This window comes from Aspergillus eucalypticola (genome assembly GCF_003184535.1).
Source record: "Aspergillus eucalypticola CBS 122712 chromosome Unknown BO83scaffold_32, whole genome shotgun sequence".
Taxonomy (NCBI): Eukaryota; Fungi; Ascomycota; class Eurotiomycetes; order Eurotiales; family Aspergillaceae; genus Aspergillus; species Aspergillus eucalypticola.
Window position 1 is genome coordinate 336,399 of NW_020290306.1, and position 26,743 is coordinate 363,141.

The window sequence follows — 26,743 nt, forward strand, 5'->3', positions numbered from 1 at the left end:
GGTGCCCTGATATAGAAGCTCTGTTAGGGAGGCTCAGCTATCCGAGTCAATTGAGAGGGACTTACTCAATGATCTGAAGATGTTGGCGGGACACTGCTTTACGGGTTGCATAGTCGGAGATAAGGTCAGAGATCTGGCGGCAACAGGGCTACCCTGCTAGTAGTATGAATATGGTAGTGCATGCGTTTTGCTAATGGTGAATTTGGTATCTATGCGAGCCAACCAGTACATTATGCATGTTATGGGGTGTGCGGATGGTTGCAGTTTGTTCACTTGGTGGAACACTGTGTATACACCTTCACCTAGTGCGAGCATAGGATTATCTGGTAGAATAGAATCATTTGCGTTTCATTTCAGTTATAGCCAACATTCTTAGCTAGCAGGGTTTCCCTCTTATGACATGTGGAAAATCGAACCAATACTCGAGATAGCAAAACTTAGTATCACTACACGACTTGTCGACTACCTAGATCCATGTTCCACATAACTAGCCATGGAGAGCCTCTCACTAGTACTGAGGTTACTATACTAATGGGGAATGGTGGACTTTCCCCCTGTGCTGTACAGCGGGGAAAGCCTTCCAAGACCACACCGGGTTTCCCCATTTCAAAATGTTGACATAGGGGGAATTGGGAATAAGACTTACACTATATCCCAGTCGTGCTATCTTGGTTGTAGCGCACAACATATACCATGCATTATTGTGGTACATATTCGCTAAGATAACTTTCGGGACCAGGGTTGGTGCGTTGAGCTCAGTAGTACATTTGGCATGCATACGTAGCTACCAGCAGATATACTTCGGTACTAATCATATCGATGAGCAATATACTCATTGGAGTGGTCTGGGCAGGGCTACACTCAACCAACCTTGAGGCCACAAGGAAAATAGACACATACAAACAAAAAAAAAAAAAAAAAAAAAAAAAAAAAAAAAAAAAAAAAAAGGACAAAGAAGCGATAGACATGGATTATTTGAAAAGACCGTGCATCAACCAAGGATCAAACAACAACTCCTTTGCAGTAGCTCTTTCTTCCGGCAACCAGCAAAGCATGCGTCTGAGGAATCGCAAAAAATCCTCCTTTTCGCCGTCTTCAAGTCTTTCTTCCAAAGTCTCGAGATCGTAATCCGAAATTGGAACTGGACCTTTCCATTGGCCTAGAAGCAAAAAAGGGCGTTACTACTTCTAGTGCATTTACACGACGGCTTCGGACATGGGATGGTTGTACAAATTGTTGGCATCCCAGAATTGGGGCGACTTCGCGCTTCGGGCGAGAAACTCTGCAGGAGGCCTTCCTAGAACAGCTTGCATTTCTGCCAAATGCTGTCCATCATCCAGCTTTCCCTCGTCATTTCGGGCCTTGAAAAGGTGACGATGTTCGAAAAGATCCCAAATCTTCGGCTGCTGTCAGCCTTACATCAAAAACCGGTACCAAGCTAACAAGTCCCTTACCACCATCCCGACGTTCCAAATGTCAACCTTGTTGTCCCAGTTCATATTCAGGATGACTTCCGGTGCGCGATAGATATCAGGCATGATATCCACCGTTTGATTGTCTACCCCCAATCGACCCTCGCCCAAGTCACAGAGCACAGGGGTGCCAAAGGAAATAGGGAGTGGTCGTGAGACGTAGATTGTACGATCTGAGAGAGACTTTCGGGGTACAGGACCTTCAACCTCCGCTTCTTCAAAGCGCGATAAGATTGAAGTATCTTTGATACCAAGAAGAACATTATTCGGTTGGATGTCTGCAGTACCAGTCAATCCTGCCCAAGAGCAAGTCTAACCGTGGCAGGTTAATATTTCGCGTGAGAAACTGGGTGACTGACCTGTATGTATGACGTGTGCTTCGGTATGAAGGAAGTCTAGAGCCGCGAGGATATTTCGCATAGTTGTTCTCACCATAGAGCTGCTCATGACCTTACCAGGGAGGAGTGGCATGAGCTGGTCGAGGCTTATGCCCAGCGGCGGATGCACCAGGCATGTATGATTTCTATGCCCATCAGGATTCCGAACCTGAAACGTTTCAATCAACGATCGCAGACATGACTGGCCTGCGTGATCGGACTGTATTGTTTTTAGGTGGTTATAAATCTCACTTTCCTGAGAGACGGATGTTGAGGTGATGAAAACCTTAAGTGCTACATAACAGTGACCCCTATCTCGAGGAGATTTAAGTTCAAAAAATGATGTATCAGTAGGCCTACAGTAAATCACGGCATAACCACACTGTCGCAGTTGATCCATAGCCAAGCTTGCCGACCACCTGATACTGATGGTTGAAAACCTCACCAATACGTACTGGATAGAACTTCTCGGGCTCATAAGTGGGAACATTTTCTTCTTCAACCAGGAAAGAAGGGTCGATGTTCTCCCATCCTGAATTGGGGAAGACTAGGGGTTCTGAGCGAGACCGAAGATCATTTATAGTGCGCACGCATGGCCTTGTATATGATATTCCTGCAATTGATGAATACTGTGGTATGCAAACAGATGAATGGTACTGTTTACATAGCCGGTAGAAGTGTCGCCTTGGCTCCATGGTGGGTTGGTGGTCAAGTTGATTGCTTCCTGAGATTTGTTTTGGCCGAATTCGGATGTCACATGCTTGGCTGGATATATTACCATTTGTCAACCGGATTATGTCTCCTTTGTCAGCCACAATGACTTCTACAGGCATTAGAATAGTACTAGTTGTGGGAAGTGCTCAGATGCAATTTGCCCTTTGGTTGACTCGGCTCCATTCGTTCAATATTCCGTCCGGTGGTAGTAGTATATATACTATCAGTGGCTACTGTCACTAGCATCCTAACTTTTTTTTTTTTTCTTTTTTCTTTGTTAGAAAACCGGACTAGTCGCTCTTATTCTCCGGCCCATTGAAGATATTACAATTGAAAGTCTCAGGTTCAAATTGCAAATGAATTCATCAAGGCAGGAAGCGTTTGTGATTTCTGCTGAAATGATAGATTGTTTTCATAACTAATTACTAGATAGATTTGATGACGTCGGGAGGCCTAGGGGAGTCGGGGACACTAAGGCGACGCTAGTGCGGCGGAGTTCATCCACTGCCAGCATCCGCCGAACGGTCACCGCAGCTTGCTTCTCATCGCATCCTTGCTATCGTTGTCGTTGGTCCACGGGTGGGCCACGTCCAGATGGCGTTGACATCAGTAAGGAAATCCATTCTATGCTGAATGCGATTGGGTTTCAACTAATCTCACTCACGTGGAACTAGTGGAAAGCGTTTAACTTCTTCGACGTCTCCGCAGTGAAGCTGCCGGAGGAGAGCTCCTCGATCTTCAATGTACCCCCTCCCTTGCCCTCTCCGCTACACAAGTCCGTCGCGCTCACACTTACCTTCGGAATGACTCTAGTCTGACATTATCTCCCTTTCCACCGGCTCTGCGAACATCTTCCTCGGCTCCAGCGATGGCTTTGTACATATCATCTCGACGAACTTCAAGCTTGTCCGGTCATTCAGGGCATCGGAGACTGGATCGATCGCGCACATCAAGCAGATAGAAGGAACCTCATTGTTGGTAACAATAGCGGAGGATCTCCCCAGTGAGGCAGCTCTGAAGGTCTGGGCCCTCGACAAGTCCGAAAAGAAGACCGGTGCCCCTCGATGCCTATCGACGACCCATGTCCAGAACGCCCGGCGGATGTTTCCCGTACGTATAATAGCTCGAAATGCGCTACCCTGCTTGTCGGCTTGATACTAAATGACTGCGGGGCAGGTATCTGCTTTCGCGGCGCTCGATGATTTGTCGCAGGTGGCAGTTGGTTTCGCGAACGGATCTGTTACGATTATTCGTGGTGATCTGATCCACGACCGCGGCGCCCGACAGCGGATTGTTTTTGAATCGGAGGAGCCAATAACGGGACTGGAGGTGCAGAGTGGCCCCGTATCGACCTTGTATATTTCGACTACGAATCGCATCCTCGCCCTGGTTATCTCAGGAAGGGGACAGGGACAACCGGCTCGCGTACTCGATGATATGGGATGTGCTGTTGGCTGCCTAAGTTTGGATAGAGACACGGGCGATGTTCTGGTCGCCCGGGAGGATGCGATATATACGTACGGACCACATGGCCGAGGCCCGAGTTACGCCTTTGAGAGTCGTAAAGACTCCGTCACCACTTTTAAGGACTATGTGGCTCTGGTCTGCCCACCTAGAGATACGACCAGCAAGCCTGACACTCTGCGAAACATTGGCGTCGGGCAGGCAGACGACATATTCAAGACAACCACATTCACCCTGCTCGATACTGATTTGAAGTTCATCGCGCACTCCGAGTCCCTCGTCTCTTCCGTGAAGAACATCTTCGTTGAATGGGGAGATTTGTTTCTCCTCACTACGGATGGAAAGGTATGTCCATATTGTTGCGTGTCATAGCTATGGCTCACATGAATCAGCTGTATCGGTATCGTGAGAAAAGCCTTCAGCAGAAGCTCGAAATTCTGTACCAGCGCAACCTATACATCTTAGCGATCAACTTAGCACAGAAGACCGGCGTGGATACACTTCAGCAGAATGCGATCTACCGGAAATACGGTGATTTTCTGTATCAAAGAGGCGACTACGATACGGCAATGCAACAGTACCTTAGAGCGATTGATAACACGGAGCCATCTCAAGTGATTCGGAAGGTTGTATCCTCCGCAGCATAAGCAGAAGAAATTGTCGCTAATGGTTACATAGTACTTGGATACTCAACGGATACATAATCTCATCGAGTACCTTGAAGAGCTTCACGATCATGACCGGGCCACAGTCGATCATACCACCCTGCTCCTCAACTGTTACGCGAAGCTGAAGGACACTGGCAAACTAGATGCGTTTATCAAAGCTCCTGGTGAGCTGAAGTTTGATTTGGAAACGGCAATCGCCATGTGTAGGCAAGGTGGCTACTATGAGCAAGCGGCGTACTTGGCTACGAAGTATGGCGAGAATGATATGGTGGTTGATATCCTGATCGAGGACTCCAAGAAGTATGCGGAAGCTGTCGAGTATATTTGGAGGTTAGACCCGGAATTGGTTCGTGCACTCTCGTTGATTCGACCCTACTTTGATCACTGACAATTCCAGGCCTACCACAATCTCATGAAATATGCCCGAGTATTGCTATCCAACTGCCCTGAGAAAACCACAGAGCTTTTCATCAAGTACTATAAGGGCCAATATACTCCGAAGACCGAGGTCGAAGCGCCGTCCATGGAACCCCAAGCACAGCCGGCCAGTACCTTGCAGAGCTTAGCTGCTTTCCTCCCCTTGTCTTTGATTAACGCTAGCGCGGGCTCAAAGCCGGAAGTAGAAGCACCGCCAGTCGAAGACAAGGCTACCGAGGAGTTGGTGGAGTATCAGATACCCAAACCAAGAACAGCATTCTCGGCGTTCGTGGGCCATCCGGATGAGTTCATCTCCTTCCTGGAAGCTCTCATTCAGCAGGATAACTTGAAAGAGGATGATAAGATAGACCTCTACACGACTCTCTTTGAAATGTACCTGGATACTGCAAGTCGACAGAAAGATGCCGCGCAGAAGGTTGAATGGGAGGACAAAGCAAAGAAGCTTATTGAAGGCAAGGATGTAAGGAGACTCACTTGTTCCTTTCTGCTGAGGTTTGCTAATATCCGCTTAGATACCAATCTCCACGTCGAGTGTGCTGCTGCTTTCTGATCTTTCTGGCTTCCGTGAGGGCTCCACGCTCGTACGGGAGCAAGAAGGCCTCTTGTCAGACATCTTCAGGTCGTTCACCTCCGCGAAGGATACTCAGGGTGCTATCAAAGCGTTGAAGAGATATGGCCCCGAGAAGCCTCAATTATATGTGGATGCACTTACGTACTTCGCCTCGAGCCCGCAGATTCTGGAAGAAGCTGGCGATGAATTGGACGCCGTGCTTAAGAAGATTGACGAGGGAGGGCTTATGACTCCACTACAGGTTATTCAGACTCTGAGCAACAATGCAGTTGTCACAATGGGTCGCTTGAAGAAGTACCTCAGTGACAACATCGAGCGGGAACGAAAGGAGATCTCTACTGTTGGTTGCCTTCGCATTCATTGACTTCCTCAAGCTAACGATCATGTAGAACCGCCGCCTGATATCTAGTTACAGCACCGAAACGGAGAACAAGAGGAAGGAGCTTGAACAACTGGGCAGCAAGCCTGTTGTCTTCCAGGCCCGTCGGTGCATGTCCTGTGGTGGCGCCCTGGACCTTCCTACGGTGCACTTCCTTTGCAAGCATTCATTCCACCAACGGTGTCTGAACCGAGTGGACGAAGACGCTGAATGTCCTGCTTGCGCACCGCAGAACTCCACTATCAAAGCCATTCGGAAGAGACAGGTCGAGTCTGCTGACCAGCACGATCTGTTCAAGGGTGAACTGCAACGCTCCAAGGACCGATTTGGGGTGGTCAGCGAGTTTTTCGGGCGGGGTGTGATGCGACCCCAAAGTACTATGGAATGATGAGGCATGTAATGAACTGGAAGATACCTTTATGTAGATGCACCATGTTGTTTTCAGTTCTTGTTTTTGCCCGCTGTCTGAGAACTTATACCTCAGGCACCAAATGCTTATCAGCACGTGATTTCGCGTCGCTCCGCTCCCCGGATTTGCGGGACGCGAGTGAACCATCAGCCAGACTCATAGCATTAAATGATACCAGATCGCGTGTTCCTCCAATTGAAAACTTTCCAGACGTATAACTAGGCCATACCAATGTCCTCTAGCCGTGTGATTCAGGACTCCGACGATGAAGACGATCCTTTGGCGGGGCCCATCTCCCCCGACCCAGAGTCGATAACACAGATCTTGACATCCGGGTGGGTTCAGGACATCATCAAGCCCATCAGACCGGTCATGACTCGCACATGAATATCAATTTCGATCAATTTCTGCAATCGCAAGAATCCGCGCATTATGGGATCTCATCCTCCCAGCAACGAAGAGAAGCTCGATGGATACCAGCCGATGCGGGGGCGGATCGATTGGTGAGGGATACGCCAAGTCCACGATGATTCAACCACTGACAAACAATCCCACATTCATAGGGTCAATGATGACGGAGATCGGAATTGCACAGCAACGACTATTTGACGATGATGAAGCACACTATACAGAACAATCTGGGTATCAGTACACCGGTGACATGGACACCGCGCAAGCGGAATCGGCAGCTGTTCAGGAACAAATTGCTGCAGAATTGCCCCCGCATGACGATATCGCCTTAGTTCCTAATGAGCATCCTCATGGCTACTCGGAACAACCGCCCCTATATAATGAAACGCAGCCTGATATATCCGACACTCTGCCTTACGGGACGGGACAGCACCCGCTTGACGCAGCAAACCTATATACCCACCAGCCAACCGCGCAGTCCAATGATTATACGAGCTTCAACTACTCGGTTACGACAGGCGCATCCTACAACATGTTCGAATCGTCTCTTCGCCCGTCCGGCAGCTTTGACCCAGAGACTAACATCCCTACCCATCCAACCGGCACCGTCGATCCCGAGATCGCGTACAATTTCCCCCGACGATCTGACTCCGTCCCACCCGTCCCCTTCTCCCCACACGACACAGAACCATTCTCCTCCGTGGTATCCCCCAAAGCCAGCCGATCGAAAAGCGACAATGCAGTGCAGCAATCCCACCAAAGCGTCGATGCGCTCAACGGGCCGGTAACCATCGAGATCCCCGTGGCGGAGAAGAAACAACGAGGCCGCAAGAAGAAACAAACCATCCCCGAGCATGACGAAGACGACGAGCTAGCCCAGATCCATACCCCTACTAAAATCCAAGATGCGACAACCACTATCACCACCGTCCCGACTACCACTAACACTACCAATAATAAACCCGAAAAGCGCAAGCCAGGCAGACCCCCAAAGAACCCCAAACCACCACGCAACGAAGACGACGACCAGCCAGGATTAATTTCAAACGACACCACCGCATTCCCTATACCTCCAGATACCACCACCACCACCACCTCAACCGACCCCCTTACAACAACAGAACACCAAACCACTACAACCACCACCGACCCACCCCCACCAAAGAAACAAGCCAAAGAGCCCAAAAAGAAGAAACTCAAACGCGGCAAAACCACCTCCATAACCCTAACAAAAACATACGAGTCCGACGTCGAAGACGACGTAATCTGGGTAGACGAACGACCAGTTCCTACAACGATCACCCCTCAAACAGAAGCAGAAACACAACAACCCGGCAACATCCCCGAACATGAAGAGACCACTCCCACGACCCATCCTGAGCCCGTACCTGAATTACAGCCAGCTCCAGCACCAGCACCCAAAAAGCGCGGCCGCAAACGAAAGAACCCCGTCGAAGAACAACCACCCGCCCCCGCGCCCGCACCAGCTATAGATCCCCAGCAATCATCAGATAAAGAGAACAATCCAGTACCTGACCCCAACCTAACACTACATGACGACGCAAAACCACAGCAGGAACCAAACCACAAACCACCTCAAGAGAAAGAGGCCGAGAAGGAGAATGAGAACAAGAGCGAGCCCCAACAAGAACAGAATCCAACACCCTCCACGCCCCTAAAACCTAGTGAAGGGCCAACGAAGCACAGTCCCATATCGTCCACGACTAAAGTACCTTACCGGGTTGGGTTGAGTCGGCGAGCGAGAATTGCGCCGTTGTTGAAGATTGTGAGACGGTGATGTGCTATATGAGTGAGCAGCTTGTGGTTTGCGATTGGGGCGGTTTAGTATCATTGCCATCATTGTGTTTATCACAATGATTTCTGTCTTCTGTGGACGGAGGAGTAGTAGCTTATTCGGTTGTCACTGGCGCAATCGTTATCAGGGCATGAGCTATGGACGGCGCGGAGCGCGGTATACCATCTGGCGTTGTGGATTCACCTATTGATTGAAGAATTCAACTTTTATCTCCATGCTCATCGGGTCATGCGATGTGATGCTATAATAGGGACAAGTCTATCGAGCATCATGTGCCATGCCAGTAGCATGAGTCAAATTGTAAGACTAGTCTAATGAAAGTACAGACCAACAATTTTTTCTAAAGCATCTCACTGCGTAAGATGACGCGCTTCCGTGACCGACTATAATATACACAGCTAAGCCGTTGTATGATATAAAGAAGGGTCAGGCTTTCCGCCCACCATATCAGCTTAATCCATCAATACCACGAGGAATAACAATATCACAATTGCCACCGATGAGCTTAGCTGCAAAGTCTTCCCTTCTGACTTCGCCGGCTTCGTGGGTTTACCAGAACCCGCATTGGGAGCACCACTGCCTTTGACGGTACCAGCATTGTCGCCGCAATTACCATTATCAGGTCGACATCCAGAACCGCAAAATGTAGACATGCTGCCACAGAAACCAGTGCCACTGCAGCAAGGGCCGAACCGCGACCCAAGACAGGTGATGTTTCCACCACACATGCCATCAACTGATACAGTTTTGGCATCATCGTTCTTGGATTTAGACTTTCGGGTTTGTCGATCGTCGAAGGCCTCGTCCTTACGATACCAGAGCTCAGGCGGATCACCCAGACACTCGCCAACCGTCACGGCGCGGTAGCCCTCTGCGATAAGCTTCTTCAACATGTACTCGGTGAGATTGTGGACCGTTTGTTCATGGACATCGTGAGCAATGACGAGCCAAGGCCTATCGAAATCCGTTCGATAGGCCAAGTTGCGATCGAAAATGTCCTTGGATTGTTGGATCAGAGCCGGGCTATCATGACTGTAGTCTTCAGTGTCGATGTCGTACAGGATGACATGATATCCAAGCGAGCCAAGATCTTCCAGACAGCCTGACTCCGCGGTACAGCTGGAATACGGTGGGCGCATGTAAGTGGGGATTGTTCCCAAAATGTTTCGTAGGGCAACTTCGTTCCACAGCAGCTGAACCCGGCGCTGATCTTGCGTGACCTTACTAAGGTCTTGGTGTGACCAAGTATGGCTAGCAACCTGGTGGCCACTGCGGTACATGCGTTGAATCAAAGATGCCCAAGGCATCCCGGGACTGTCAATCTCACCCTTGGCATTGTTGTTTCCTGTAACAAAGAATGTCACTTTTGCTTCATACTTGTCAAGGAGGTCGAGAAGGTCCTGAGTGTATTCCTTGGGGCCATCATCAAAGGTCAGGGCAATAGTTCCTGGAGTAGTACAGGACCGAATGAATTTCGGGCCATAGGGTACGTTGCCTACATGAGGCCGAGGAATCTTGTCCGTAGGGGGGCCTCCTGGAGTTGTGTGAGCGTCGCAATTACCGAAGTCTATCTGACAGTCAGGAGAGCTGCAGTGGTTCTTGGTGTCCCCGCAATAACCTGTAGCCATCAGTACGGGTTAACTCGTCTACAAGGAAGTAGGTTGAACACACCAGCAGTTGAGCAGCATTTACCCTCAGGACACTTGCCATGATCAGGGCCACAGCGAGGACTAGAATCACGCTCGACAAGCTTGTGATCAGGAGCATCTCCGTGAGTAAGGGGCAGAAGATGAGTTCCTTGACGGTTAGGCTGCAAACTGAATATGTTGCGCGCAGTCGTGCATGCCACAAGACCAAGCCCAGAAACAACCAAGCGAAGCATGTGCATTTTGAGATAGTATATTGTGGTAAGACGTAATTCAGAGTAAACTGTAGAGTAATGTAGACAGCGAGACTTGTACAGCTGATGAGATATGCTGTGGGAGAAAAGAAGAAGAAAGTTGCAAGGTAGCTGAACTGCTTAGACGACCGGGCCTTTCTGATGTAAATGGAAGTGACGACCCGGCATGCAGGGCAAGGAGCTGCCGACGAATGCGTTGAGACATCGCGACGGAAGGAGCTTAATCATAAGGATCAGTCGAAGAGATAATGCAGTGACAATCAGGCTGAATTAGAACAGGCCATGTTTAGAAAGGAACGCTAACCTATCTCATAAATCATTGACTTGACTGGATGAAAAGCTTCTCGACTACTATTCCCAAGACTAGGAAGTGCTGTGGAACTCCATTGATGGGCACTGGGGGGACGCTGCATTGCATTGCTTTCTTCTTTTCATTAAGGGTATGGTCCTGGCACCTTCTTTTCATTAAGGGTATGGTCATGGCACCCAGAGAACTGGAAGGCTCATCATGTCTATGACGCGAGTCCTAATTACATGGGAAGCCGCCGTTCTGGGAATAAAACTTGAGGCTACCAGCACAAAATCATGTCCCTCACGCAATCGCGCCTACGGAAAGCGATATTGGGATCCGGTTGACTACTATAAAGCCGGGCCGTGAGCAAGGTTATTTGAAGTGAGATAGTATTGATGCCGACTTACTTGTGCTAGGTTATCCTCGCCAACAGCAGCAAAGACATAAGGGGCTAGCGTAGGAAGATGAGGACCAAACTTGGCCGGGGCACTTTTCGCTACACCACCGACGGTGGCAATGAGGTGACGCCGATGGACTGTACTAAGTTGTGGGGAGTTGAATCTTTGGACCAGCCCCTGGACAAAAGCGCTCAGTTGAGCATCGGAGAAGTGGAGCACGAGGGCAGATATGGCCGTCAGAGCCCTTTTGGTGACCACGGTGCCAGCTGTATCGTTGTCAACGATAGACAGGACGGAGTTTTGCAAGGCCGTCAATTCGGGCTCTTTCAGCAGGGGGCCAAAGCAAGTGACAACCTGAATGAGTACATCAATAGCATCACTGCTGAAGCCCTTTGATGGATCCTTCTCTAACATGCCCTTGACGATCGAGCCACGCCGACTAGTAGGGGATGGAGTCGGGCCAGTCAAGCGAGGAATGAGGACGCGAGAGACGGCCGAATATGCCATTGTCGCCTCCTGACTTGGAGGCTGACCCGGCTGCGGCCGAGGTAGAGCTGTCACAATGTATCTCAGAGCAGTATTCGGAACGGATGTGTCAATGGTTTGCGAGGCTGTCAGGTTGGTGAGCTTTTCGAGAAGAGAAGCAAGGCTTTCGAAGGGCAGTCGAAGGACAAGAGGACCAAGACTAGACAATGTACATCTAGTTAGTCCGATTAACTGAATTTCAAGACGGGACTTTGACAAACCATTTCAGGGCTTGGTTCTGGACATCGCCATGTTGGTCATCCAAGGCCTTCAATAAGCCCTCAGCCAGTCTTGATGAGGAGACTTGATCGTGAGCCAGATAGGTGGAATTAGGATTATTTAAAATGCCAAGTAGATCATTTAGCGACATGTATCGCATATCCGGGTCAGGGTCGCTCAGTTTAGAGAGCAGGCTGTTAAGGCTGTGCTGCACCGACTGCCGGTCCGCCATGTTGAAGCCCCGCAGTGAGTTTCGGCGTTAGGGTAGGGGAGGGTGGTTGAGAAGAAAGAGAACCCCTGAAGGTAAAGCGTGGGGAGCTATAAAAAGAGTGTGTCTCCAATAGTCGGGATAAGATGTCGCGCAACCAAATCAGGGATGAAGTTGGGACTGGGGAACCACCGAAGCAACAAGTGGGATGATGAATGGGGAGGAGATAGAGTTAAAGTGGTGTTTGTTATCGGAGCTGCCTGTGCAGCCTCAGGCACGAACAAGCTCCTACGGCGGGCTCTTCAGACTATTAGTGCATGTTTCATGCTTGGCAGATTCAGAACCACGCAGTGACCTCAAGAATAAGCACTGACAGGGCCAATTGAGAAGAAGATAGAAGCCTTCAACCAGGCCATTTTTTTTTCCTGCTTACCATGCTAAGGAAGATAAGTGGCTATAACCTTCAGATGTTGAGCATGCGGTCCATGCGAGACGGAACTACAAGAGCCAGTTCTTCCCCGCACGGTGCCATTACATCATCCGCCGTAATTACAGGTCGTAGTACATGGGGAGTACTTTGCTCCTCTATAGTGAGCAACGCTAATAACCAGGTAAACCAGTGAGTAATTAACCGGTAAAATGACCGTGACAGCAAGGAAGGAGAGCCACTCCGGCAGCTCCCGCTCCGAAGAAGTAGTGGTGACCAGGAATGGAATTGCAACGTAACGAAGGCCAGTCCGGGACTGCCTTCAATTAGGTCATACCATCCCCGTCCAGCCTCCTGCTTTCCCCTCATACTTTCTCTTCCTTCTTCTTCTTCTTCTCCTTCCGCTGCCTTCTTCTTCTTCCCGTCAATTGCATCCCGTTGCTACTGTGTCTCTCGAGCCATATCGTCTTCTAAAATTCTCATCTAGCCATAACTCAACGCACAATGGTTCTCGCACGCCCTCATATCCTCCGCACATCTGCTAGGGCCGTCGGTGCCGGCATCGGCGTCGCAGCTCGTCGTTCCCCGACACAGCAATTCGCTCGCAGGGGTTACGCCCAATCGCATGACGCTCCCAAGTCCTCCGATCTACCATGGTAGTTATCTTCTCTCTGAAGTCATGTCTCACTGGTTCAGGACACAGGACTAAAGACGCAACTCAACTAGGCTCATCGCATCTCTGGGTCTTGGTGTCCCAACAGCATTTTACCTGCTTCAGTCCGGACCCAAGAAGACCCCTCATCACGGCCACGAGGCTCACGGCGCTGACCACGTCGAGAAGGAGGAGAAGGCCCCTGCGGGTGAAGCTACTCCTCAGCCTGATCGCGATGCAGAGCAGAAGACAGATACGTCTTCCTCTGCGGAGGGTACGCCGTCAACGGACGGAAAGCCTCCCTCAGAGGTAGACCAGGTGAGCCATTGATTTCCCGACAGCAGCGATCATTTCACTCCTTTGCCTTGAAAGGATGCTCGACTGACTTACTTCCCAAATGTAGCCCTCCAGTCGCAAGGACACTGGTAACTCGGCTACCATCTCTGGCAAACAGGAGGGTCTCTCCAACACTAACACGGACAACCCGTACGTGAACGAGCCTGGAAAGAGCGCCAAGGGCGAGGGTGAAACCGAAACCGCCAAGGTGAAGGGAACCGTTTCCCCCGAGCGCCCCCAGGCATAATTGAGAGTGACCGTGGGCCATACATGTGAAAAGTCCACTTATGTCTTTGACGAAGGCTACTGTATTTTATCGTCCATGTGGCATGATCGCGAGCTAGATGACCGAAGAGTTGCCAATGTAACTTCTGCGTCTACTACTTTGTAGCGGTATGTCCCTTCTTCTCCAAGTATGTGCGGCCTAGGCTGGCAGGAAGGACTCTGCTCAGGCGTAATAGCTCTGCCGCAGGAGTTACACCAGTGACACAAGATATGCGTCTGGATGATATGGAGTATAAATATTCTATTTTCTATTCACAAGTAGGGACAAATTACTATCGAGTTTCGTACTGAAACTCTTCCTTGCATGATTCCTGCACCCAGGCGCTTGTTGAGGCACTTTCCATAGTGTGATTTTGGATTTCCCATTTACTACCACTGCTAGTACTACTAGTATATAAATATAGTATGCGTCACTAGTAGTGTTACAAGGAGATGGGGGAATTGGCTGCCCATTAAGGGTGTACACGCTTTGGCTACCTGCATGGGAAACACTATGGACTGACGCTAGTACTCAAATGATGGCCAGGTTTGAAATTGAAGCAGCGTGGAAATCCCAGGGGCGTGTTGGCATACTACCAGCACTACGGAGTAGTACTACTAGTAGTTTGGTTCCTTGAGTGAGAGGCGATTCGTTTATTTACGAAAGAATTACGCTTATTTGCGGGCCCTAAAAGCCAGTAATCGACGGGGAACTAAGAATAGTAGTGCTCCGCAGCGTGCAGGATTGCCAATGGATTATACGACGATAATATATCATGATCATAGTCGTTATTTACTACTGCTACTACTACTACTCCATACTAGGACTCGCAATCCGACTATCCGCCGATAACAACAAATAGGTTCTAATTCGTTGATCGGATCACTCACCCCAACTTCAAACTCTGGGGATTATGATCGCAACGAACACGAGCCAGTGGTTATCAATTCAATTTGCCCGAAACACCAAGCTCGTGCCTTGCAGGGTCTGGCGTTGGAAACACGACGACTCGGGCAGAATAGACCGTGACAGATGAGACCGGTCCACTGCGTACTTACTAGGGAGCCTGTGCTCCTTGCGTCGCGAAAATTAATATCGAATGAATCCCTGAAGGGATCGACGGCGGGCGACAATTGGGTACTTTTTCCCCCCCCCTACTATCCACAATGCTCAGACTCTCTTAAGACTAGGCTCTATCTAATCCTAAAGAAGATGGAGTCGGTCACAGCCAGAAGTACTGCAATTGGCTGGCGAGGGGATCCAGTGCCAACTCAGACTGCAATTGTCCACTTCAGGTTAAGGGATTGATCGTGTTTGCAATTTTAGCTGTGCTTTGCGGGTCTGGTTGGGCTGGCTATTGCGATGGCCCATAATATATTCGTTATTATTAACTATTGTTGTTGTTGTTGTTGTTGTTGTTGTGATTATTTTGATGTGTTGCTCCGACGCAAGGTGTTATGATTGTAATTTTCTTTTTTCTTCCTTCAAGGTGCAGCAGCAGATGTTTCAGGAGAGGCACGATCTCGGTGGAAACACGGGGGGATCAACCATGAGTCCGGGTCCCTCTCTCTGGAACCAAGGAACCGTGGGGAAGGGTACGGCGGACAACAAGGAAACAATGGAACTAGAGTTGGGCAGTTATAGAAAACAGAAAAAAACTTGTCAACAAAAAGAATAGCTAACACCACTAACTAATTCCAGCGTAGATTGATTTGACTGGGGAGGGTTGCCCCGAGCACCCGCCCAGCCCGACTTGATCGATGGACACTAAAACCCAGTAAACCAACTAAATAATCCAACTAAACCCGTGCCGCTGAATCTCCACTCGCCCAAGAATAACAATTTATCGACTTGTAGATTCCCTCTTTCTTCCTCCTCTCCCCTCCTCCCCCAATCTTACTTACATATTCCCTCCCATTCATTGTTCCTCTGTAACTAAGCTACTCCTCGTTCCTTGCTTATACTCTCTCCACATACACCCTCCCCCCCAAAATAATTGCGCATCGCCTTCTGCAACAAACCCACCGCAGTCCACCCCCGATGCCATTCCACCATCCTTCAGCTCCATGGTCCGCCTGCATCTGCTAATTTCCGCTGTGCTTGCATCCCGCTTGGCGTCCTGTGAATCGCGACGCGCGCCGACCTGAGCTTCAGCCTCTGCGACCACCACCCTCCCTCTCTCTCCCCCCCCCCCCTCCCTCCGATCCAGAAAATGAGCGACAATCCACCATGGCTGGACCAACTCTCCGACGATTGGGTGCCCGTCCCTGTGCCTGGAACCCCAACCAGCCCGGTCCCCTCTCGGTCCATCTCTCATTCCCGCCAGTCCAGCTTACAAAACTCTCCTAGTCGCATTCCGGTTCCCGCGCGTCGCTCTGTCGCCCCGTCGCCATCGCCTATTGATAAAAAGAAGGTTTCTCGGCCCTGTCATTTCGTGAAAAGGGAACCGCCCACGCCGAAAACCCCTCGTACCCCCAAGACTCCGTCCAAGTTGCGATCTCCGGTCCCCGATAAGACGAAAAAGAGCCCCCGACCAAACCCACCGTCCAGGAACCTGTCGTCCAGGCGTAAACAATCGTCCACCATGGACACGAGATCGCCGTTGCGATCGGTCTCGAACGCCTCCGGTCAGTCGATCCAGCAAAGCACTGTTCAAATCAAACCAAAGAAGGCCAAGGGCGGCGAAGGGACCCCCGAATGGCGGAGGAGACTGGTCCATGGAGATATCCCTTCCGGTGAACAGCGCGATCTTTTCGCCCCAATTGGACTCGAGAGTGTGTTCAAGCCGCCCACCCCTGGAACTGAGAAAACGCAAGACGAGGCCATTTCCCGAATGAAACACTCGGATAGCGTCTGGGACTTCTCCACGTCCTCGGACCGACGCGACAATGCTACTTCAAACGGACCTCCTGGTGTTGGTCAACATGAGTTTGGTGAGGGTGCCGGCCATTCCTCTCCGAAAAGCCCACGATCCCCGACCAAGTCGTCGCGTCAAGATCAAGGAGAACCCCGGTCGACTCCAGGAAGCCCCCGAGGATCGCACAATGGGAGGCTGGATGTGAAGAAAGGGCCTACGAAATTTGTGTTGAACCAAGGCGATGGTCATGAGGATTCTTGGAATGGCACGCAAATGAGATCGGCTAGTGGATTGGAAGATATGCGAAATGAAGATTTCACGCCCATCACCTTCTCACAGCCGAACACAATGGACGGAAACGCTGCATCAGAAGTAATTAGGTCCGCGTTGAAGAAAGTGACGAATAAGCTCGAAAGACTACAATTGCCGCCATATGAACGACCCGACTCTCCGGCAAGTGATAGCTTCCTGCTAAATCAACTGTCGGAGGCTCCCGTCGACCCGTTACCGGAAGATGATCTACTGGATGTCACGAGTCATTCTCTGCCCAAGGACCTCTCCATGGGGACGCTGGATTTCCGGGGCCGCGGAGCTTTTGCGCACCTGCGACGAGACGACTATCTGAACGAAGGCTCTTTCCAGAAGCTGCACCTGTCACCGCCACCCTTTCCCTCTGAGCGACTGTCACCGTTCCTGCCTTCCAACCACAGAATCCGGAGCTCACCACCTTTCTACCAGAAGACTAATCCAGTAACGGATCCCCCAACGCTCCCTCGACCATCGTCTGCGCATGTTGCTGCTCGACCTGGAACCGGAAGAACCGACGTCATGCCGTCTTCCGGCAGCCCTTTGAAGTTGTTCGGAAACCATGATACCTTTACAAACAACAGGCTATTGCGACGGATGAGCCAATTTGAAGAGACCTATGGAGGCTTTTCGGAGGATGATGAGCCCGTGTCCCCTTCAGAAGAAGCGCGGCGTAAGGGCGAGTCGAGGAGTTTCATGAGCGCACAACAAGACGCGTTGGGTGAGGCGAGCGTTAGAAGACACGAGCGGCCGAGATCACGAAACACGCCGAACCCCCGACTCAACCGATTCGGTGACGGGGAGCTGGACCATTTCGACTTCTCTGATACCAGCCCATACGAGCCAAAGCTGCTCAATAACGAAGTCGTAGGCTCTAATCAGCGGCCCCCTTCGCGGAGGCTCTCTGTCGAACGGGGTTATCTGGGCCGCCGTTCGTATAGAAAGCAAAGCCTTGATGGTGGGTCAAACAGATCAACAAAGAATTACAAGGCAGCAGAGACGTTAGAGTCGGCCTCGAGTGCCAATGCCCCTGATAAACAGGGCCTATGGACAGTCGAAGAGTTCCACCACTCCGAAACAGGATCAAGACCGAATTCCCCAGCTAAAGACCCCCATCCAAAGAGGCGTCGAACCCTTCTTCAATCTCACGGTCTCATGCCAGATGATGCTGGATCTGGGAAGGTCACCGGTCAGGCTCCAGATAACCTCACGTTGTTACAAAGAAGTCTGATGCAACACGGTGTAACGGAGGAGGACACCGAACGTTTTCTCCGGTCTCAATCAGCGTACCCTGCCAACACTCCAACTCCGAGTCAAGTAAGATCGCTCTCGATGAAAAGGCCATCGTCAAGCCGAAATCACAATCGTCTTGGGCATGATGACCATGGCAATCAGACCTTCTCCCCTCCAGACAATGTGATACCGATTGTGAAAGTCAATGGCGTCAACACGGAGATTCGGAAGGGGTCAATCACTACGCAAGATTTCCTCAACGAGGCAACTAAGATTATGGATATTATCCGATCCAAGGGCCGGTCTGCTGGCGGACTTTCCAGTGTAGAGGAGTCCGATGCTGAGGACCAGGACGAGAGCGGTAGTTATGAAGACGAGTCTACTCGCGAAGAATTCTCGCGCCCTCCGAGCCGGGAGGGGGGCGATATGCGGAAGCTAAGGGAGCCCCACGAGCCAAACCCTCGTATACTGAGCCACTTGAAGAAGTTCCAAGAGGATGACGATCAAGAATTTGAAGTCAACGGGTCCGACATGTCCTTGAACTTGGATCAGGATGACACTAACTCCGACGGTGTCAATTCGATTTGGGACGAAGGCGAAGGAAATGAGCAGAACAATAAGGCCAACGCTGAAATCCGAAACTTGGACGCTGAGCAGCATACACGCAGATCGTCCGCTCCGACTGAAGACGGCGAAGAAGATGATGATCTTCCTGACCTTCTAACTATCAACACTCATTTCTCCGGCAAAAGCCTCAGTGCACGTTCCATACCCGCAGGGTCTTCTTCACAGAGCTCGCATGCAAAAGGTGTCCTGTCGTCAGACATCGTGTCCCACCTTATTCCGGAGCAAGTAAATGGCCTCACATACGACCGTTATAGGAACCAATGGGTTAAGGAAACCATTCAGAAGTCTCCGGGCAAGCCCAAGGGTGAGGAGAGCGAGGACGATCCGTTTAAGGATATCCCTGATCTTAGTGTGGATGAGCTTCAGGAGATGATGAGGATGCAGAGCTCTCTTTCTCCGGATAAAACCAAAGGTTCTTCCGTCCGCGGTGAAGAAAACGCGCGCCAGAGCTCGCCCAGCCCACGAAAGGCTTCCCATCAGTCAGAGCGGCGCCCGCAAACGAAAGAGGGCGAGCCCTCAGTCAATATTAGCTCTGTTCAGTCGAAAACCACCCCCTTTACTTCTAGATTTTCCAATTCGGAGACCAGAGCTACCTCTTGGGGATCCGAGGCCCGCAGGACGAGCAAATCAACCAGCGAGGTCGAGCATGAAATTCAACTTCACGAAGGCCGCCTGTCCAAGCTACCACGGCGCCAACAGGAACACCGCCAACAAGCTCGGGTCGTGACCATCAGCTTCTCGTCGCCACTGGTTTCACAGATCGCATTTGATGAAGATGAAAGCCCCACCAAACTTCGACAGAATCAAGAGACCCACCAGTCTGAGCATGGGCCAGCCTGTGCCGAGGCGGATCATTCCAGTCGTCCACTGGATACCCTGCTACCAGAGCAGAAGTCCCTGGACCCTGGTGCGATACCGGACCTTGATGGCAGAGGAGGATTGAGTTTAGTTCGAAGAGGCTCTGATGGATCTGTGGCATCTACGCCGGACAAGAGCAATGTCAACAATTCACTGGTTCGCTTCCAGCATTTAGGACCAGACACGACCTATAGCTTCCATCTCAGCCCATTGCCCGACTTCACTATTGACCAGATTGACCAACCACTCCATCTTGAAGTCAGCTACGTGGCACAGCGGACTCAACCGACATCGCTGCGCCAGGTTCACGGCACATTCGCCTTGGCGACTGAGGATTTGGTGAAGCATATCACCGAAGCCGAACCATTCGAACCCTACTGGGAAAATGTGAGGCGCCTGGTCCTACGGCATAAGGGATTGATCACTCTCCACAAGCTCTGTGACTTCTGCCCCCGACTGGAAGAATTGGATGTGACCGGCAATGATATTGGTCAACTGGGAGGTGTTCCTCCTAGCCTAAGGACACTGAATATTCAGGACAACTGTCTCTCGAACCTCACGGCTTGGGGCCATTTGACCAACTTGCAGTATCTCGATGTATCTGGGAACGAACTTGAAAGCTTGGATGGTTTCAGCAGCCTCATCCATCTCCGAGAGCTGAAAGCCAACGATAATAACATCACGAACATTGAAGGCATATTCGACTTGGACGGGCTATTGAGCTTGCAATTAAGGAACAACGGCTTGACTGCAGTCGACTTTGGCCGAGCAGAATTGTGAGTACAACCCGCTCCCGTTCCCTGATCCATATCTAACGGTCGCGTCTTCATCTAAACAGGACTCGTTTGCATGATCTCGATCTTAGCCATAACCAACTTTCGTCCATTCGCAACATTGACTCGCTTCCCTCTTTGTCTGCCCTTGACCTCCGCTTCAATCAGCTCGACGGACTTGAAACCACAGCCTCTTTACCTAGTCTTCAATCGTTGAAGCTCTCCAATAACATCCTGCGCACACTCGACGTCGGGGCTTTCCCATCCCTACACCTGCTTTATGTGGACCAAAATTTCTTGCGCAGTGTCTCTGGTCTCGATAAATGCCATTCATTGGAGGTCCTCTCTGCTAGAGAACAAATGAATGGAGACGTCGATGGTGGCATTTTTGACATCGATTTGGGTCTGGTGAAAGATCTTCGGAAGGCGTTCCTTTCGTCAAACAGACTTTCTATGCAGAGCCTTTCGCCTTCCTCGCCCCTTCTAAGCTTGCAGCTACTGGACATAGCCTCCTGCAGCATTCAGGGGCTTCCTGTGGATTTTGCTTCGAGCTTTCCCAATGTGGTGGTCCTCAATCTCAACTTCAACTCCCTGACAGGTCTCAATGAACTATCGGGCTTGAAGTGCCTTGCTCGGTTAGCAGCTGCAGGAAACAACATCACACGACTACGGCGTCTTTGTCAAGTATTGAGCCATATTGGAAGGACAAGTAAAGGAAGGGCCTGCTCTCTGCAGAAGGTCGACATCCGTGGCAACCCCCTCACCGTCCGTTTCTATCCCCCTGCTGTTATTGGCAACGGCAAAGCGAACGTGAAAAAGCTGAAGGCGAAAGAGGAGCTTGGCCAACGACGCCATGATGGCTTGGACCTTCCCTCTGCCCTGGCTGAACTTGGACACAGTGGAGACGTCACGCATCCAGCTACTCTAGGCGAGGAAGAATTGCCAAACCCTGCCAAGGAAATTGAGATCGATGATCCCTACACTCTTCCGCTCGCCGATCCTTTGGCTGATCAAAGATACTTATCCCACTTGGATGAGCCAACGCGACTCCGTAGACGAGTCTTCGAGCTTATGCTATATGCCGGAACCGGGGGTTCAATTCGCCTTCTGGACGGCTTGGAGCTGAGACCTTCTGTTGACGAAGGCTCCGACATGGACCGGGCCTGGGCAAAGCTCGAAAAGCTCGGTGTGCTCAAGAAAAAAGCCATCACTGCATAAATAGCCTGTTTTTATTTAGCATTGCATGATTCATGATATCCTGGGGTGCAGCTGCACGGAGTTTTGATATCATTGGGTTGGAATACTGTCTTGCTTCCTTTGGTCTTTTTTTCTTGTTTCTTGCTTCTACATAGCGAATGGTTGGTTGGCTGTTTGTTGATTGGCGTTTTAACGGCTACGTGAAGGGGGCTGGCTGCATACCAGGAGTTCTGGAAACTCATCACACTACTGTTTCTGTATTCTACTTCAAGCGGACTATTCCCCCCATATCATATCCAGTGCACATTCATCGTCATAATGCATTGATGCTGTTCTTTTCTTTCTAAGTTTCATCCTAGCTTTAGTACAGTAACTACCTAAGGCCAATGCACTAAACTGAAGGCATGAATCATCGATCGTCATTCATTCACGTCAATAACTACCATTCGACAACATGATGCATTCGCTTTTCGAGCTCACGCTCCTCCCCTTCCATCCATGTGTAATAGGCTAAATAGATAAATAGACCGTCTAATCGACCGCCAACCGAAGTCACAGATGGCTAGCTAGAAGAGTAAGAAGACATACTTCCTTCCATTCAAGCATAGAACCTAAGCATCCGCCTCCAAAGTCTTAAGCTGCGCACCATACGTCTTCCGAATCAACTCCATATAAGCCTTCCATTTGTGATGATCACCCGCCACCTCGGCATTCGGGAACGCCTTGCTCAGCTCGCGACTGATCTTCAGTACGCCCAATGATGCCTCCTGCGCTTTCTCGAGTTCTTGCTTCACGGCATTTTCCTTCGGTTTGGAGGAGAGGATGGCGTTGTAGCGTTCTGAGAGTGCGTCGAGATGGCGCTGCGTCTCTTCGGGGGCGAGATGGATCAACTTGGAGGTCATTAGGTTGCAGATTGTGCGGATGTCTTGTTCGTCGTCGATGCCGGAGAGGATGCGGTCGAAGAATTCGCTCATGTGGCTGAGGGAGAATGCCGAGTCGAGTGAGGCGTAGAGGGTTTCGTAGGCGCTCTGGAGGTTGGGTTAGTCTTTGATCGTGTGGGGTGGGAGGAAGGGCGTTAGGTGTACTGACCTTGCGGAGCTCGAGACCGTCGTCGACGCGGTGCTTGAACGGTCCCATTTGCACTTCGCGGATGAGTTCTGGCTTCACCTTGGTGTCGCCGAAGACGGCCGGGAGGAGTTCGTTGAGGTGAGGGAGAAGGATTTCCATCTTGTTGTGGATGGCTGAGTTCAAGGTCGTCAGGGCAAGACGGTGATTGCCAAGGTCGCGGTCGCTCAGCATGTTGACCAGCAGGGGTACGATCACGGGCCTCAGCACATCGTTGTACGTGTCTCTGGGATCTGAGAGGGTGTAGCGGAATGCGGAGATGACGACGCTGCGGATACTCGGGTCACTGCTGGAGAGATAATCCTACATTGTGTTAGCTGCACGTGTTGCGACTATTTACATACTGCTGGCGGTTGGACTCACCTGGAAATGAGGAATGTAAGCGACTGGATCGATCAGGGCGAGCCGGCCTACACATTCGGCACCAACGGCTCGATTGTCTTCCTCCTCTGACACGACCAGAAGGGCTTGCCAGAGCTTGACAGCTGAGGGAGCTACATCCGGCCGAACAATCTCGGGGTGCTGGAGCAATTCCCTCACGGAGTGGAGGAGCAGGTAACTCTGCGGGTTGCCCTTCTCAAGCCCACCCAGGATGATAGGCAAGTAAGATTTGACGTTACCTGCTGCTGCGTTGCCCAGAGCTGTGGCTGCAGCCAGTCGGACCTTGTCGGACTTGGAGTTGAAATGGGTGATGAAGAGTTCAGGGGTCAGCGAACAGCTGGAGCCCATTCGTAGGCCGATCTCTCCCAGGATCGCGAGCGCAAGGCATTTACGTTGAGCATCCTGCGCAGTCTCCAGCTCCGTCTTGAAATCTTCCATCTTGACACCCAGCTTAGGACCACCGTGTACCAAGAGAGTTCCAATCGCTCTACCGACAACTGACGTGTCGCCGCTGATGCCGACATCCTGGAGAAGCTTCTTCATCAATGCTGCACCAGCTCCCTCTTCTCCAATGACCTTGACTAATAGGAGCAGGGCTTTCAGCACCGTTCCAACGAGTGACGAGAGAACAACAGAACACAGCGCAGAGATCAAGCTCTCGTTCACAAGAAGCTGAGCATTTCCTGGAACGAGCTTGGCCAGGATGATGAGTGATGGTGCGAGGAAATGGAAATCTTCTGCGCTGATGAGCGGGAGAAGACTATCTTCCAGCTCTTTCATGGTCTTATCATCGTAATGAGTTCTAGTGTTGGGGTTCATAGCCAGGCTGCGAAGAGCCTCCAAGCTGGCACCTCGAAGAACCCGGTCTGACTTGCGCAGCTGTGCACCAAGCTCTGCAGTGACTTCACTAACCCATGTTGGTGTGACATCCACCTCACGAGTGCAAAGGACGGCTACATCGTCAACGGCGCGGACAGCTGCGAGCCGCGTGGTCTCATTCTTCAGTCGCTCCACTAAGACAGAAAGACCTTTAGAGCGTTGATCGAGCGGAAGGAAAGAAGAACCCTTCTCCCCAGCTGTCCGAGCCAACAGCACGCCGAACACGTGGATAGCTCTCTGGCGAACTTCGAGGTCGGCACTCGTATCAGTGATGCGCGTATGCACGACGTCATACAGTCTCTCTAGGTGCGATGCAAGGTCCTGAGAGGCGTTGGGGACCCGCGGCGGCGTAAGCGCCTTCACGATTTGTTCGACGGCTCCCAACGCTTCGCTGCTGACCTTGTAGTTTCTGTCATTGACAGCCCCAATGACGCCGGGAATCAACGCGATAAGGAAGGGCAACAGTGCATCAGACGTATGCGTTTCAGCAATCGCGGCAATGAGTCCCAGGGTTTCGGTCTGGAGGGTGCCTGCACTCGCCGAAGACCCGACGGGTGCAGCTGAACCGCCCGAGAGAGAAGAGGACTTCAAGACATCCGCTATGGGGTCTTCAAGCTGTTGGAGATGATCCGCAAGACCACCGTAGCGAACAAGTGCAAGGCTCTTGAGCAGCACGATAATAGCCTGCTTCAGAGGTACGGAAGCTTGCTTCCACATCTTGACCACACTCTGCACGATGGTCGGCACTGAGCGAGCCAGCTCCGCCTGTGGACCAGATTTGGGCGAGGAAGGAGCAACAACGGGGGTACTGACAGCAGAGGAGGTGCCAATGCTGGGCTCGAAGTCGATCATACTAGCATCACTATCCTGGCGTCTCCTCTTCCGCGAATTCTTCGAACCCCCGACTGACTCAAGGAACCCGTTGGACGTGATTATCATGGCGCCTTCACCTGTTTTCCGAACGAGCGCAGTCATGGTAGACACGACTTCGAGCTTGACACTTTCTTCCCTTTCTTTGTTGAACCGGGCGATAAGAGCAGGGGAGATTTGCTGAAACAAGGACGCATCGTCTGCAGTACGGCCGCGGGTGTAACTCGAAATGACGGAATAGAGCAATTTCGCTGCACAACGGCGGACCTTCCAGCTCATATCGTCAATATCACTGTAGCCTCCTTCTTCCTCGAAGTCCTCGAACTCGTCGTCGTCGTCCAGATCGGGCTCCTCCGTTACGTCATCTTCAGAGCCATCATCCTGAGTGCCGCCCATTTCTTCATCGTCTTCGGCTTCGGCAACGTTGGGATCGTATTTGAGAAATCGAAGGGCTGAGTTAATGGTATTGGACATGTATGGCTGCATCTGAGAGTTGCAAGAGCTGATCAACGTCTCCAGGGTGACCAGGGCGGTTTCTCGGAGTTCGTCCGCCTGAGGATCGTGCTCGTCATCGTAAGACGACATTGTGTCGAAGGGGTAAGAAGTTAGCAGTAAACTAAATGCAATCAGAGCGCAAGCCAAGCAGCAGTAGCAACAGCAACAACAACAAGAGCAGCAGCAGCAGCAGAGGATGCTTTGGGGGATAATCGAGCGAGCTCCACATCAACAGCCGCAGCTCTTTGGAAGCTCCGATAGCGTGACCCCGCGCTAGGCCCAATCCATCTCGGAGGAAACTGCCGAGACTCCGGTCTTGGCACTGCGTGACAGTGAAAGCAAAAGCAGCAGGGAATTGGATATTTTGCAGTCGTCTTCACTACTGAAGGAAGTCAAAGAGATCAAGTGAGGATGAATTGCTGCGGGATTGTTGCTTGGATGCCATCAAGGCCTGCAGTCCACCTTGCTTGCGAGCCTTGGCCCGCTTTTTGCTGTTGGCATTGTCGGCCGCTTTATTCACCCGGCTGGAATCCGCTGATTCGGTGGCCGGTTCGGACTGGGGCGTTGTAGCTGTAGGTGATTGAATGTCAGGCGTAGATGCCGCTGTAGAAGTAACTTTTGGTGGTAGTGCAGGACGAGCTGCATCCTTGCGCACTGGCTTGATGGTCCGTCGCCGGCAACGGAGACATTTTAAGATTGTAGCTCCATCAGAGCTTGCCTTGTTCGCTCTGCCTGCGTTCGACTGCTTGCCTTTTTTCTTCTGGATGACGATATTCTTGGTCCACTGCGGGCTCCTGACACTGCCACATGCACCGCAAGATGTCTCTTGGAGCCGCTGATTTAATGGCTTGAATTCATCACGGAGAATGCCGTTGTGAACGGTCATCAAGTAGGCCGCTGTTGATGGACTGAGAGCATTGAGAGCGCTGGCGGTGCCCTTGAGGAACTCCAACCGGGGCGCATGATCACTAAGGGGCATGTTTGAGTGATGGCAATCTCAAGTATCTAGATCGGTTGTGAAGATATTTGAAGACCGAACCTGCTCAAAACCTGGCGGGGGAGCATGAAAATGAATTGATGCCGAGAAGGAGAAAAAAAAGGGCTGTTCGGCAGCAAAGCAACCAAACACTCTCCCGCCGCACGATCAACTCACATCTTCCCGGTGTTACTCTGCTTCTACTTTTCATCTTTCTCTTCTCCC

The 26,743-nt window shown here is 51.1% G+C and overlaps 8 protein-coding genes across 8 annotated transcripts; 4 read left to right on the forward strand and 4 right to left on the reverse strand.

The window, feature by feature from the left end:
* Nucleotides 1-971: 971 nt before the first annotated feature.
* On the reverse strand, nucleotides 972-2,544 carry BO83DRAFT_411533 (kinase-like protein; the record flags this gene model as incomplete). Its single annotated transcript, XM_025534319.1, is given in 7 exon segments — nucleotides 972-1,147; nucleotides 1,183-1,187; nucleotides 1,231-1,403; nucleotides 1,455-1,684; nucleotides 1,832-2,018; nucleotides 2,038-2,056; nucleotides 2,210-2,544. 7 exon segments carry the CDS (start codon nucleotides 2,542-2,544, stop codon nucleotides 972-974), a joined length of 1,125 nt encoding a protein of 374 aa, XP_025383742.1.
* Nucleotides 2,545-3,123: 579 nt separating this feature from the next.
* On the forward strand, nucleotides 3,124-6,682 carry BO83DRAFT_369726 (tethering complex subunit PEP5). Its single transcript, XM_025529871.1, has 9 exons — nucleotides 3,124-3,172; nucleotides 3,238-3,306; nucleotides 3,377-3,673; nucleotides 3,740-4,372; nucleotides 4,420-4,653; nucleotides 4,706-5,041; nucleotides 5,093-5,593; nucleotides 5,646-6,044; nucleotides 6,094-6,682. Exons 1-9 carry the CDS (start codon nucleotides 3,158-3,160, stop codon nucleotides 6,469-6,471), a joined length of 2,862 nt encoding a protein of 953 aa, XP_025383743.1. The 5' UTR covers nucleotides 3,124-3,157; the 3' UTR covers nucleotides 6,472-6,682.
* A 41-nt stretch (nucleotides 6,683-6,723) lies between these two features.
* BO83DRAFT_455752 (uncharacterized protein) lies at nucleotides 6,724-8,974 on the forward strand (the record flags this gene model as incomplete). Its single annotated transcript, XM_025537039.1, has 2 exons — nucleotides 6,724-6,831; nucleotides 7,001-8,974. 2 exons carry the CDS (start codon nucleotides 6,724-6,726, stop codon nucleotides 8,699-8,701), a joined length of 1,809 nt encoding a protein of 602 aa, XP_025383744.1. The 3' UTR covers nucleotides 8,702-8,974.
* Nucleotides 8,975-9,166: 192 nt separating this feature from the next.
* On the reverse strand, nucleotides 9,167-12,285 carry BO83DRAFT_402689 (glycoside hydrolase/deacetylase; the record flags this gene model as incomplete). Its single annotated transcript, XM_025533554.1, has 5 exons — nucleotides 9,167-9,258; nucleotides 9,333-10,317; nucleotides 10,389-10,695; nucleotides 11,260-11,994; nucleotides 12,056-12,285. 5 exons carry the CDS (start codon nucleotides 12,283-12,285, stop codon nucleotides 9,167-9,169), a joined length of 2,349 nt encoding a protein of 782 aa, XP_025383745.1.
* Nucleotides 12,286-13,192: 907 nt separating this feature from the next.
* BO83DRAFT_402690 (uncharacterized protein) lies at nucleotides 13,193-13,923 on the forward strand (the record flags this gene model as incomplete). The annotated part of the gene is made up of 3 exons (XM_025533555.1): nucleotides 13,193-13,344; nucleotides 13,415-13,658; nucleotides 13,744-13,923. 3 exons carry the CDS (start codon nucleotides 13,193-13,195, stop codon nucleotides 13,921-13,923), a joined length of 576 nt encoding a protein of 191 aa, XP_025383746.1.
* A 2,230-nt stretch (nucleotides 13,924-16,153) lies between these two features.
* Nucleotides 16,154-22,126, forward strand: BO83DRAFT_346807 (uncharacterized protein; the record flags this gene model as incomplete). The annotated part of the gene is made up of 2 exons (XM_025528792.1): nucleotides 16,154-20,598; nucleotides 20,661-22,126. The coding sequence occupies 2 exons, from the start codon at nucleotides 16,154-16,156 to the stop codon at nucleotides 21,811-21,813; spliced, it is 5,598 nt and encodes a 1,865-aa protein (XP_025383747.1). The 3' UTR covers nucleotides 21,814-22,126.
* On the reverse strand, nucleotides 22,107-25,856 carry canA (putative cullin binding protein CanA). The gene is made up of 3 exons (XM_025528793.1): nucleotides 23,281-25,856; nucleotides 22,882-23,220; nucleotides 22,107-22,820 (listed from the first exon to the last, which is right to left on the reverse strand). The coding sequence occupies exons 1-3, from the start codon at nucleotides 25,630-25,632 to the stop codon at nucleotides 22,404-22,406; spliced, it is 3,108 nt and encodes a 1,035-aa protein (XP_025383748.1). The 5' UTR covers nucleotides 25,633-25,856; the 3' UTR covers nucleotides 22,107-22,403.
* Nucleotides 25,777-26,585, reverse strand: BO83DRAFT_146877 (ribonuclease P Rpr2/Rpp21/SNM1 subunit). Its single transcript, XM_025526211.1, has one exon. It carries the CDS (start codon nucleotides 26,519-26,521, stop codon nucleotides 25,922-25,924), a length of 600 nt encoding a protein of 199 aa, XP_025383749.1. The 5' UTR covers nucleotides 26,522-26,585; the 3' UTR covers nucleotides 25,777-25,921.
* Nucleotides 26,586-26,743: the final 158 nt, after the last annotated feature.